Source organism: Rhinolophus sinicus, linkage group LG18, assembly GCF_036562045.2.
Source record: "Rhinolophus sinicus isolate RSC01 linkage group LG18, ASM3656204v1, whole genome shotgun sequence".
Lineage (NCBI taxonomy): Eukaryota > Metazoa > Chordata > Mammalia > Chiroptera > Rhinolophidae > Rhinolophus > Rhinolophus sinicus.
The window spans coordinates 8,303,952-8,317,665 of record NC_133767.1 but is presented as its reverse complement, the minus strand read 5'-3'; the positions used below and the strand labels follow the sequence as shown (position 1 = coordinate 8,317,665).

At 49.0% G+C, this 13,714-nt stretch overlaps 1 protein-coding gene across 1 annotated transcript in view; it reads right to left on the bottom strand.

Annotated features, from left to right (window-relative positions):
• EMP2 (epithelial membrane protein 2) overlaps positions 1 to 13,714 on the bottom strand; it is a 33,602-nt gene that overhangs the window by 3,948 nt on the left and 15,940 nt on the right. The window contains exons 2-4 of the mRNA XM_019719311.2: positions 8,948 to 9,084; positions 6,561 to 6,651; positions 2,519 to 2,665 (exon numbers count right to left, since the gene is read on the bottom strand). Coding sequence (XP_019574870.1) covers positions 2,519 to 2,665; positions 6,561 to 6,651; positions 8,948 to 9,025 — 316 coding nt within the window. The 5' untranslated portion in view covers positions 9,026 to 9,084. The remainder of the gene's footprint in view (positions 1 to 2,518; positions 2,666 to 6,560; positions 6,652 to 8,947; positions 9,085 to 13,714) is intronic.

The window sequence follows — 13,714 nt, the reverse complement described above, 5'->3', positions numbered from 1 at the left end:
GGTGGAGTGTCTGGAGCTGCAGCAGCCTTTTGGGGACCAGGAGGAAGTCATCACTCTGAAGATGACAGCATAGAAGGATGGAAAGTGTGAGGGTTCTGGGTGAGGCTGCTGAGCTGCCCAACCCACTGTGCACCCTCCAACCCCTGGTTATTTGTTGTATTCAAAAGGCAAAAGTTTTTATGGCTGAAGTCATTGTTAATCGGACTCTCTCTTACTTGCAGCCAAAAGCATTCCTAATTGAACCACCAACATTCACAGATACAGTGGTACCTCGGTTTTCGAACGTCTCTGTTGACAAACATTTCGGTTTACGAATGCCACCAATTTTACGGATCTATGGTATCATTAGATAGTAAAATTCATGCTAAATTTGCAGTTTTATGGGTTGATTTTAAAGGTCTGGAATGGATTAATCCGTTTTGCATTACTTTCTGCCTCGGTTTTCGAATGTTTCAGAACTCAAAATGTCCTGAACTCGAATGGTCTTCCGGAACGGATTACGTTAGAAAACCAAGGTACCACTGTGTTAGTGTCAGGGTGAGATTGAGAACCGTGGTTTTCCTTGGGGGATCTACTTCCTCTCCTGGCAGGTGAGACTGACAATCAGGGTACCCAGCCCATCTCTGCTGATGGGACGGACTGTTGCTCCCAGAGACCTGTATCTCCAGCAGTCAGTCTTCTGACTCCGCCAGCAGCTCCCTGCAGTGACTGCCCACCCATTTCTGCGGCTGAATCCTCTTCCCAAGCCCTGGTTTTCAGCTTTTCCTTAGACTCTGGCGAGCCACCCCAGCATCCGGTCTTTTACGTAAGTTAGAGCATCTGTTGCTCACACCCGAACATCCCTGACGGATCCAGCGTCTAAACACTGCAGGTTTGGGGCAGAAAGAGCAGGGGCAGGTCCTTGGGCCAGAAAAGGAACAAAGGAGTTGTAGCCGGGAAACGCAGGCTATGGCTGTCGTATCAAAATCTGGGGCATTTCCCAAGGTAATCAGATTTGACTAAATGGCCTTGTGGACAGACAAACGGAGACAATGACAGAAAGTCAACTTCAGTGGGGACCTCCCCAAGTGCCCGCTCTGCATGTTAAGTGCTGGGATTCAATTCTTACAATGGGGTGAGTAGTGGGATGTCCGTGCCTCCTACTGGGATACAGAGAAAGTAAAGGACCGAGCAGATGCCCCCTCACTGCTGCCCTTGAGCAAGTTGTGTTACACTTCTTGGCCTCACTGGGTCTGGGTCACTGCTCCCAAGTGCTGGGCTCCTGGGTGGGAACACAAATTCCAGGCTCTAGCCTGACAGATTCTGATTCAAGAGGTCAAGACGGGGCCTTGAGGTCTGCACTTTAGAAAGGTCCCCAAGGGATCCTTGTGGATTTGGGGCTCAGGGACCCAGTGACCTTCCCGGGCCGTTCACACCTGAAATGCTTTCACTGTCTGCCCTGTAGTGTGGTGCCCTGCTGAGCAGGTAAAGTGCCCTGAGAGGGTGCTGTGTGTGACCCACCATCCCACGTTGCCCAGGACAGAGGGGTTTCCTGGGATGGAGGACTCTCGGTTTTAAAACGGAGACAGTCCCAGGCAAACTGGGACGGATTGGTCACCCGAGTGTGCTGGTGACGTGCCTTGGGGCCATGCTAAGGCCATGGTAGGTCTGGACTTGACCCCGAGCTGGGGGGAGCGAAGTCTGGGAGGTAGATGGAAGGAAGAAGGTGGTGGTTGGAACCAAGCAGTGGGTCAGCTATAAAGCCCAGATTTCCCACCCTCATCAAGCTGCTCATTAAATCCCGGAAAGTGCAATGGAAGGGGCTTCCGGTTTTTATCACCAGGAAGCTTCAACGCTAGTGAGAAACCACAGATGACCGCGTTGGGGCATAAGTCTCCATCCAGCTTCAGCCCTGCTAAAATTCCTAAGTAGAAAGAAGGGCTCTGAGACACCTTTTTTCTCTGAGTTCCTTTAGGACTGAGGCTGTGTCTTGTTCATCTCTGCACTGCCAGCACCCGCAAAGGCCTGGCCCAAAGGGGGCACTTCTGACACCAATCAGCCTCAAAAATAACCTGTTGATGGCTTCCCACCAGCTTGGGACAAAAAACCCCAATCCTACAAGGCTTACAACACCCCAGGGAGTCCAGTCCCCCTGACTCTCTGGTGCAGCTCCCACCGTGCCCCCCATCTCTACACTCCAGCCCCCCCATCTCTACACTCCAGCCCCACCGGCCAGCTCTCAGGCTCCCCATCACAGGGCTTCGCTCACGCTGTTCCCTCTGCCTGGCACACTGTTCCTTCCCCTCTCTGCCATGAGAGCACATTCTAGACAGCACCTCCTGTTCAGCCTACAGAGCCCAGCTAAGGAAGGACGCCGTCCCTGACCCCCTAACTAAATCCAGACGCCTCAATGTAAAACATCCCACGGTGGCACCACGGCACAGCAGCCGGCTTCTCCTTTCAGGTCCTGACACCTGCCACCCTCCTCCTGGCTTCCACCCACGGGTGGTCGGGAAGGGAAACCCGTTGTTTTACTTACATGACAGGAGCTGGATGATGGAGGTTAAAACAAATCTCTCTCCCTGCTTGAGACGGAAGAGCTGGAGCAGGAAGATCAGAAAGGCGATGCAGCACAGAATGGTGGACAGGATCATCGTGGCCTGAACCGCCTGCATCGTGGCGTAGTCTGTGGGAAAGCAGCGGAGCACAGGACTGAGCACCACAGGCCCGGGTCCCGGGGGTGCAGTGACAGCTCAAGTCGGGGTGACAGGAGACGAAAGTGCAGGGCATCGGGTTGCCATCTGCACGTATGAGGCACAGGGCAGCCCAGGAGTCTCCCCCTCCCTCTAGTGTCCATGCGTGCACTTGACAGACCAGCCCATGCCCTTATCTGGGAAACAGCAAAACCACCTGCTCTGCGTTCTTCCTGGTCTGGGTCACTGAGCCCCAGTGTGTGGCTCTCGCATCGGGGATTTTTTAAAGGACAAATTCTCAGGTTCCAATGTGGCAGATTCTGGTTCAAGAGCTCAGGTCGGGATGGGTCAGGAGTGGGGGTCTGTGCTTTACCAAGACCTCCGGAGGGATTCTTAGGGACTTGGGGCACATGAAACCGAGTGACCTTCTTCCGGAAATATATGCATAAGGGAGTAACCTTGTGATCACTACTTAGGAAAAGCAAAGTGAGGTTTTCTCAGATCAGCCTTAGAGAGGGGGGCTGAGAGGCTGGGGCTCGGTACTGGGGAGTTTCAGCAGGGAAATGAGCTGGTCTTGGGGGAGGGAGCTGCATGGGGACGGACACAGCTGGATCCCTGCACAGCAGGTATACAGAAGGGGTCGAGTGCAGGGACTGGAGCCACCTGCATGGGCCTCAGTTTCCCCACCTGTGAAATGGGGGTAGTAGTAGCTCCCACCTCAACAGGGTGGGAGAGTGGAGTGAACGAGGCATGGAAGGATTTTAGGGAGTGCCCCCAAAAGGGAGCCCTGTGGAAGGGCAGGATGTCATCAGCAGGACACAGGTAAGATGGGTGAAGGGACAGTGTCCAAAGCTGCAAAGGAAAACCTAAGGAAAGCCTTCCGTTTTTTTCATTTTTGCAATTTTGCCTGAAAGTGACTGGAGGGCGTCATAATTTTAAGTATTTACTGAAGTGTTTAGAGCAATGGCTCTTAGTTCACTCTGGCTGTACATGAAGACCACCTGGAAAGCATCTAGCCACTGCCCCCATTGTTTATGGTGGGGAAGGAAGCCAGACCCACACACACAAATACACACCACTGAGTGGCTACATCATACGAATTCCAAGAACAGCCAGAAGGAAACGATAGTGACAGAAATCAGAAGTGGTTGCCCTTGGGGCAGGGGGTGGTGGGAACTGAGCGGAAAGGGGCCTGAGGGAACTTTCTGGGGTGACACAATGTTCTCTACCTTGCCTTGGATGGTGGTTAGGTGGATAGATACATAATTGTCAAAACTTTGAACTGAGAGAAACCTTAAGTCAGCAATGTCTTGCTTGCAAATTATAGCTCCATTATAAAAATACCCGGCAGGCCACATCGAGATGAAATCAATGGGAATCTCCGGCGGTGTTGGGATCAGGCATGGGAGGTGGGGTGTCAAGTCCAATGTGGGCCATGACTGACCCTCTGGTTGCAAGCTGTGCTTCCCAAATTTGCCCGATCCCAGGAATCACCTGGGGGGGGGGGTGGTATTAAAACTAGACTCCTGGGCTTCTTTGCCTGAGATTCTGATACAGTTGTTCTGGGGTGGACGCCAGGAGTCTGGTACCCCAGGTGATGGAACACAGGCTGCTGTGGACTGAATGTTTGTCCCCCCACCCATTTCGTATGTTGACATCTTAACCCCAGTGTCACGGTGTTTGGAGGTGAGTAGGTCATGAGAGCGGGGCCCTGAGGAAAGGGACTGGTGCCCTTAGAAGAGGAGACACAGCAGCTTGCTTCCTGTCTCTGCTCTCTGCCATGTGAGGACATAACGAGAACCAGGCTGCTTGCAAACCGGGAGTAGCCACACCAGACCCCGCATCTAGCCACACCTGTGAGAAAGAAACATCTGCTGTCTTAGCCATCCAGACTATGGGGTTGTTACGCCAGCCAGAACGACAAGACGTGGCTTTAGGAAAAAAGACGGGCACGTGTTTAGAAAAGGATTCCTCAAGGTTAGGGGGGTGGGCACAGCATGTCCAACCAGGGCACCGACCAACAAAACCCACCCGATGGGATGTTCGCTCTGCTCTTGTTTAAATGCCTACGAACCTCAGGAAGGAGTTCTCCACTTGGCGCTTTTATAGCACCTGCTACTATCTGGGTTTGGTGGTGGTTTTGTTTCTAACAAGGAGAGAACCAGAAACAGGCTTAGGGCCGTCACGGCTGGCATGTCTGGTGACTGTTTAATAACATCATTTGATTTTCAATGTAGCATTTTGAAAAAGTTTTCCTTCTTCTAAGGCAAGTGATACCAGCTTATCATTTATGGTAGGGATGTAAAGTTCCCTTTAAAATAAAGTGATGGAAGGAAAAAGTGAACTATTTTAAAGTAGGGGTCGACTGCTGTTTCTGTACAGGCAATACAGTAAATTAGGCTTGTGGCCGTATCGTTCCTTGTTGCATGTTCTCCTTTGTTTTGCTTTTTGACTTTTTTGTTTTGTTTTGTTTTAACAGCTCTTTAAAAAGGTAAAAGCCATGCTTAGCTCAATGGACCGAATTTAGCTGGGAGTTTGCCAACCTCCATTATTTCAAAGAAAAATAACAGGTAAATAATTCCACATAAGGGACACGGAATGCAAACAATAGAGGCTTGGAAACACTACCGTGGAGCACAGCCAGCTCTCCCAGCTGACCAGGCACGCTGGTGACAGCCAGGGCTCCCAGAGCACAGGGAAGAATGGTTGTTTCCAGGGTCGAGAGTTAACATGGCAGATAAACAGACCTAAAGGGAGGTGGCAGCGACCACAGGATCTGGTTTAGAGCACAGTTAGTCACATCTAGACTGGAATCCTGGCTCCATCATTTAGTCCTGGCTGTGTGACTGAGTTTCTGCTCTGTTCGTTCCTCAGTTTCTCCATTTTAAAACAAGGCCCATGGTCCCTGCTGGATAGGCCTGAGGTCCACTGTGGAAAGGACTTAGCCCCATGCCTTGCGGTAAACTTTCAGTAAGTGATGCCTCCTATTGGTATTTTTGCTGCTTTTCTTATAAATGTTGATACTTTTATTGACGGAATGGTAAGGCTCTAGGAGCCAGTAAGGGGTGGGAGGGTCCCCTGCTTCCTAAATAGGATTGCCAGATTTGGCAAACAAATAAAAACAAACACAAATCCGTGCCCATTAAATCTATCACATAAACAATACTGTCTTAGTATAAGTATGTCCCATGTAATATTTGGGACATACTAACCAACTAAATGATTTGTGGCGTATCAGAGATAATCAAATTTAACTGGGCACCTAGGATTTTATCAGGCAGTGGGACCCAAAGAGCCTCTTCCATCAGTTCTACACCAGAAAACAGAACCACCCTTTCCAGCATGAAGGAGAGTTAGGAGGTAGCATGATTTTCCATGGGATTTCCTGCATTTGCAAAGCCCTTCTGCATACAGAGGCAGGTGCGTTGCTATTATCTCCACCTACAGCTGAGGACACTGAGAGTCCCAGCGCTCAAGTGAAATGCCCCAAGGTAAGGTCACACAGCTCATAAAGGAGCCAACGTGGCTCTTGAGTTCCTGCCGCTGAGATGGGGGGAAGTGACACAAATATCGACTAGGTCTCTGAGCCTATGTAAAAGGGAGGCTTGGCTGAAAGAGGATCGGGGAGAAGATTCTAGATGAGGGTGGAGGCTGGGAAAGGATGAGAAAGGAAGCTCTGCTTGGCCAAGAAACAGAGAGGAGAAGGGTGGGCCCATGGGAGCTGGGGGAGGGTGGCCCCTCCGGTCCCCAGCTGACTGCACGCAGCCCCCAGCCAGGCCGCCCCCAGTATGCGGAGGGAAGGAGCAGGCGAGGAGTCGGAGAACAGGGAGGCCTTTCCGCTCAGCGTTCTCTTTTCACTCGGTGCTTCTCAACCAGCTTCACACTCACCTGTAAAGCCGTCACCGATTTCTGTGCAGTTTGTGTTGTTGACGCAGATTCTCCAGACATCTGCAAAAAACTCATCTCCTACCCACCAGGCCTGGAACACAAAACGGAAACACAAGGGAAGGTCAATCGTTAATTGTGAAAGCATCAAAAAAGGGACCAGGAGGGGTGGCCGGTTAGCTCAGCTGGGTAGAGCCTGGTGCTAATAACAGCAAGGTTGCCAGCTCGATCCCCGCATGGGCCAGTGAGCTGCACCCTCCTTAAAAAGAAAAAGAAGGAAGCTATAAAAAAAAAAAAGGTACCAGGAGAGGACCATCTCCTAATTGGGTGGGAGGCACGGTGGTAAATGAATAGTCGGGACCAGTGCCTCTCAATCTGCAGTGTGCACGTGAGTCGCCTGGGGATCTGGTTAAAACGCAGATTTTGATTCGAGAGGTCTAGGGTGGGGCCCGAGATTCTGCATTTTGAATGAACACCCAGGTAGTGCCCAGGCTGCTGATGTGAGTAAAGTAAGAGATGGTCCAGGCCCTGGTGGGGTGGGGGAGAGGAGATGAGGCTCGATTGGTGGCAATAAGTAGACAGTGGTAAATCCTACAAGAACCAGAGGGACAACGGCAGAGGGGAATGAATGAAAGAATAAAATCTGGTTGGGGGGCAGCCTGATACGGATGAATGATCAGAGACTCTCCTGCCTTCGGTCCAAATGCTTTCATTTCTCTCTGTGCTTCCACTGTCTCTACCTCCAAAAGGCCGTCCTTCCGCTTTCCATCCCCCCAGAGATTGGAATCTCCCCCACCCATCCATCGCGTCAACAAATGTCCACTGAGCTCCCACTGCGTGCCCAGCCACAGTGCCACGCACAACTCCTAACTCAGAATGAATATCCTGACTCACTGATGGGCAAGAACGCCCACGTGTGTCTTCTCAGTAAGTGCCACAGTAACACAAACACACAGATTAACTGGTACTGCGGCTGGTGGCTTTTCTGCCCCTCATGTCTCTCTACACCCCGCTCACTATGTCTGCAACCTTTTCAGGTTCCCAAAGGACCAGATGCAAGAAATAGAAAAAGGAGATTCTAAAAGAACTCTCAATACCATGTATTTCACTGAGCGTGGGCCTTTTGGGTTATGGCAGGGTGCAAATGCTTCCACCTATCCAGGCCACTCGTGGCAGCTTTTTGAGACTCTGCAGGAACCCAATTACTGCACTCAGCTGCCCCTTATAGGATCTATGGCCAGGAGGGCTGGAATGGGTCAAACCCCCGCTCTGGCACTTACTGCAGTGTAAACTCCAGCAGGCGCCCTCACTGCCCTGAGGCCCAGTTCTCTCGTCATAAATCAGTGCCAGGAGAGGACCTATCCCGTAGACTTGAGGTGAGGCTCAACTAAGATGACGCACGTAAGTGGGCCTAGAGCAGGACCTGGCCAGAGCGTCTAAGTGACAGGGGGTGTGATGCTCTATGTTATTACAAGGATTACTCAACGGGAGTCTACGTGTAGACAGAGCTGGTGGCCACTCAGGAGGTGTACTCTTTGGCTTTCTGAGCCGTGTTTCTAACTCTAAATGTCTCCGCAGTCTGAAATAATCAGCACTGAAGCCAGGACTTTGGGTCGGGGTACGGGCCACAGAGGACCTCTGGTAAAAAGCTTTACTTCCTGTTGGGACGGATGTTAATCTACGTCAGTAGGTTATTTACTAAACGCATTCCTGCCGTGTGGCTGAGAGCTAGATACAAAGGGAAAGAGTTCAATGTCCCACGGGGGCACGGGCAGAGTCAGGAAAGTTCTAAGCATGGGCTCTGCTGGGGAGGGCACGGCCAGGTGGGCTGACAACAAGGGACCCTGTCAGTAAGGAGGCAGGGCGGGCAGAGGTCATCTGGGACGGGTCACCTGGGGAACCTAGGGCAGTGGTCCTCAATCGAGGGGGATTTTGCCCCCCAAGGACATTTGGCAATGCCTGGAGACATGCTTGGTTGTCACACTGCGGGTGGGAGTGCTGCTGGCATCTAGTGGGTAGAGACAAGGATGTGACTAAACGTTCTGCAATGCACAGGACAGCCCCCCGCAACAAAGAATGATGCAGCCCAAACAGCAACAGTGCCAAGGTTGAGTCACTGGGCTCAGCAGGGCTGAATGCAGGGCGTCCTCAGAGGGCTTCCTACAGCCACGATATCACGCCAGGCTCTGTGGGGACATCAGGGATGAGGGGGGACCTAAACATGGGATGTTCTGAACCCCGACACTTAGGCCAGAGCCCTCAGGCCTGGACTGAGGGAAGGAGCATGGCTTGCGAGGGAGGACAACCCCAAGTCATAACCACCTTGGGGGAGTTCTCCACTGACTTTAGGATCCAGGGTTTGGGGACGGTCAGAAGAAAAGGGAACTTACATTGTCGATGGTGGCGACAAAAAGCAAGGCCGCAGAGGTGATGTGGAAGATGATGATGAAGGCCAGAAGCACCAACATTTTCACAGGGCGCGGTGGGGCGAGGGGTCACGACGAAACTCCAGAGACAGAGAGAAGTGCTGAACGGGGCGAGAGACATTCGAACTTGTCAATGACAAAGCAAAAGTAACATGACAAACAAGCAACTTTTAATGGGGGTTTTAGAAAATCAAAAGCAGCTCTTCCCACCTTTCCTCGCCTGACAGACTTGATCAAAGTCTGGCTTTCTTTTCAAAGCTGTTGTTTGTTGCATCCAGACACCAAATATTTCTTGTGAGTGTGTTGGGGTAAGGACCAATTAAACTCTAACTCAGAAAAGCATCGCACCTCTTGGGCCTGCCAGGGGCACTGGGGCAGGAAGGGGGAGCTCTGTGTGGGCTAAAATGCTGTTCCGGAACCCCCACCCACCGGGCAATGCCGTGGGAACCTCACAGAACCAAAGGAGTGGAGAATTCATTATCACGGTCCCTGCTGCATGACAAAGCAAAAGTGATCACGACACAAAAATATTTCCTAATGATCTGACCATTTATAAAATGAATCTCCACTCAAACACCCTTCCTCTTAATATCTCTCCTCATTTGAACAACATCTGACCACAAAATGCAAACAGATGCATGGCAGACAGCGGCCATGTCATTTTCCTCCCTCTGGGCACAGGAAGACTGCATTTCCCGGACTCCTTTGCAGTTAAGTTGGCCCTTGTGACTACTTCTGGCCAATGGGCTGTAAGCAACATAGGTGTGTGTCATTGCGAAGGCGGAAGCATTTCCGGGTGGAAGAGCAGGTGTAACTTCTCCATACTTCCTCCCCTCAATGAAAGAGCTGGGATAGTGCAGCCACAACACACTGAAGCCACACACTTTGGACAGGCACTGTGATTGAGAAATAAGCCTTTGAATGTTAAACCACTGAGATTTCAGAGTAAATATTTTACTATGGCTGGACGGTCTGCATAATACACAACAGGAAGCGACTGCAAAGTGAAAATGGAAATCCTGCAAGAGAACTAGGGTCGTACAAAGTTGATGTGACTGACAATGGAGAACCGCCCGGAAGGCACTAAAGGCATTAACACGCAAAGACTTGTCCGAACTGGACTAGTCAGCAATAAAAGAGGAAAAAGATAAACAGGGATGATGTGAAAAAAACAGCATTCAAAAGAATGACTTAAATATCAAAGGATTAGAAGTGACACTGGGGGAAAAAATGGCAAAGTCTTTGAACAAATAGGACCATCCTCTCGGTCAAAAGACATGCAAATGTCAAGTGAAGATGTCACATCAATCGACCTCGTTGGAAGAATGAACGCTACCAGTCCCCCAAATGAACACTTGATTCATTCTTCTTTCATTCCAATAATTTGTGACAAGTTACTATTACTGAAGTTTTGTAGAACATAAAATTTTCAGTTTCACTTATGAAAATACAGACCCTGTTTTCACTATTTACAATGACATTTAGTACCAGGTTTAAGTGGATTCATTTTATTTTTTAAGTCTCTCCACACACACACACACACACACACACACACACACACACACACATTTTCTCAATCATCTGAGCGTAAGTTGCCTACACCACACTTCTTTATGTCTAAATAATTTGGTATATATGTCTCAACAACAAGAATGTTCTCTTACATAACCACAGTAAGACGATCATGATTAAGAAATTTCACATAATACTATTAGCTCATCTACAGTCCACATTCAAATTTCTCCAAATATCCCAATAATGTCCTTAGCTATTCCTTTTTCTGACCCCGGACAAATCCAAGATGGTGCATTGCATTTCGCTGTCATCTCTCTTCAGTCTCCTTTAGAATGGCTCTTCAGCCTTGCCTGCCTGGTCTTCTGTGACACTGATGTTATGTAAGAGTATTTTCATTTTGTCAGATGTCTCTCAATTTGTTTGCTGCTTCCTGATGACTGGATTCAGGGAATGATGTTTCGGCAGGAACTCCATTGGTGATGTGTCCTTCTCGGCGTTTCCCACCAGGAGGCACAAGATGTCAGTCTTCCCATTAGTGACGATGCTAACTTTGGTTAAAAGCCACCGGATTTATCCATTGCATATTTCATCTTTGTAACGAAAAAGCAATTTATGTGTGGGGAGGTGTTTCTTATTATAGTAAAATGCACATAAAATTTACCATTAGTGACATTAGTACATTCACCATGTTGCATCTTCATCACCATTATCTAGTTCCAGAACATTTCATCTCTACAAAAGGAAAACCCTGTAACCATTTAGTAGTCACTTCCCATTTCTCCCACCACTCAGCCGCTGGCAACCACTAATCCACTATCTGTCTATGGATTTGCCTATTCTGGACAAGTCACAGAAATGGAATCCTACAATATTGTCCTTTTGAGTCTGACTTCTTTCACTTAGCACAGTGTGAAGAGATATTTTAGACAATGTACAGATCTGATCTCTCATCAAAATGTCACCCAACAGTTTGAGCATCCACTGATATTTCTGAAATAGAATCATTTTGAAAAGGCTTTTTCTCATCCCAACTCTCCCACCTAGAGAGCTGCACTGCACAAACGCGCCACCCTTTCTCTGTCAGCTCTCGCTGCACCGTGCTCATTCTCACTCGTCATTCCCTGACCAAGGCCACTCTCTGAGTCCCAGGACTCATTAACAATGAGCCAGGAACCACGCAGCTGCAGAGCCCAGTCCGGGCGGTCCGAGCTGCGATTCCATGCCTCACCACTTGGAAGAACCCAGCAAACCAGCTCATAGATTCTTCCAATTCTTTTTAAAAAGGACAAATCCCCCTTTGTTTAGGCCTGCGTCATCCTTAGCTGCCATCATCATACGCTGCCTCCAAAGATGCGTTTCACACACACACACACACAGGCTCATGCACCACAGTGAATGCAATGCTGCTTTAATACCAGCTGGAATGCCAAAATGCCAACCTCATCAGGCAGGGCCATAAACTCCAGGGTGGTAATGGCTTCATATATTGTCCAGCTCACATGACACAAATGCCTATGGACACACAATTAAGACTTTCTAGAAAAGGAAAAAAAAAGGCTTTAACTTGGTTTTCCCAAAGTCCGTAATTCAAATGCTACAGGGCATGATTTGGAATGGTCCACTGATAGGGCAGCCGGTAACTCGAACCAAGCAGAGAGAAAGCCCCCGTTCAAATCCTCTGCGTCCATGAAGGAAAAAGACCTAGTTTGGTGCTAGTCTGTCTCTAACAGGTGCCTTTTTTTTTTTTTTTTTTTTAACAACAAAAGGCAGAACTTCGGGCAAGCCATAACGTGTAGCTAGAATTTAACAATGTTGTTTTGAAATTATAATGTTTATTTTAAGGTTCTTTTTATAGGAAGTAATACCATTTATAGTAGTGACATAAAGTTTCCTTAAAACAAATGTATTGATGTTCTACGAAAAGTATTATGTAAATAAAAGGACAGGTGGTCTTCAGGCTAGCAAAAACCCTGAGGATGGTGCTCAGAAGCCTAACGTCTGGGAAGCGTTGCTTTAACACCCCGGAGTGGTTTCAGTTGGCATTGCAGACAAGGAATAAGCTCCTGCAGAGAAAAAGGCAAGTTTTCACAAGAGGTTGAGGAAGGTCTTGAGTCCAGTGTGAGAGAAAGGCCTGAGGGCATACAAGGTGGCTAGAGATTGGTTTCAACTGTTGGGCACCCAGGAAAATTTGGGAATAGAGAAGTAAATGTCACCTACTTACTGTGTCTCCCCGAAAAGAAGACCTAACCGGAAAATAAGCCCTAGCATGATTTTTTAATAAGACGTCCCCTGAACATAAGCCCCAACGCATCTTTGGGAGCAAAACTTAACATAAGACCCAGTCTTATTTTCGGGGAAAAGTACTCTCCTATACTGACATCTGGAATTCAGATCTAGTGACCGCACCAGAAACTTCAGAGGAAATTATTCCTAAGTGGAGGCAATCTCATGAAGAAGGACTAGAAATGACCCTGTACTCCTGCATCTCTATACCAAAATAGGTCTCCCTGACGCCAGTCTTCCCAAGGCCAGTCTCCCAGTTCCTTTCTGACAGGCAACCACTGTTCCTGGTTTCCTATGTCTCTGTCCAGAGATATCTGTTAGGTAGGAACACTTACACCCCACTCTTGTTTCCCTGTGCAGGCAGCTGCACCAGTGAAACATCTCCGACCTCATGTCCCACCTCTCACTCCTGATTGGAGAAGGCATCCAGGGCTTACTTCCTGGGTGGGTGGCGCTCAGCCATCAAGGGGCTACCGTGCAGCTCTCTGCCCTCCCCCACATCCCCTCCTAAACCAGGAAGTAGTGTGTCTGCTCTTCCAGAGCCCCAATTTCCCTTGGCTGGAGGGGCCCACGGGCTAGTGAAGGGTAGGGCTGTGGCACTGAGAGCTACAGCAAACTCATCTGGCCACAAATCTGAGCTAAGCCAACCCAGCCTTTTCCACCATAATATCCGTCACCGATCATTCCTTTCCAGTGCATAGGCCTCCACCTTATGCTTCGAGTGGCTGCCTAGTAGTGTTCCGCTGTGTGGCTATGCCACAAGCTACTCAACTGGGGCCTTCCTGGTGCCTATTTAGGTCATTTCCAGACTTTTTGCCAAATTACGCTGCCAGTGTAGTTTGCACGTCTTTGGATAGATTTCTAGAAGTATGAAGGTGCCGGTTTAAAGGATGTGGACATTTATTTTACTTTAATTTTTATTAAATTAAATAA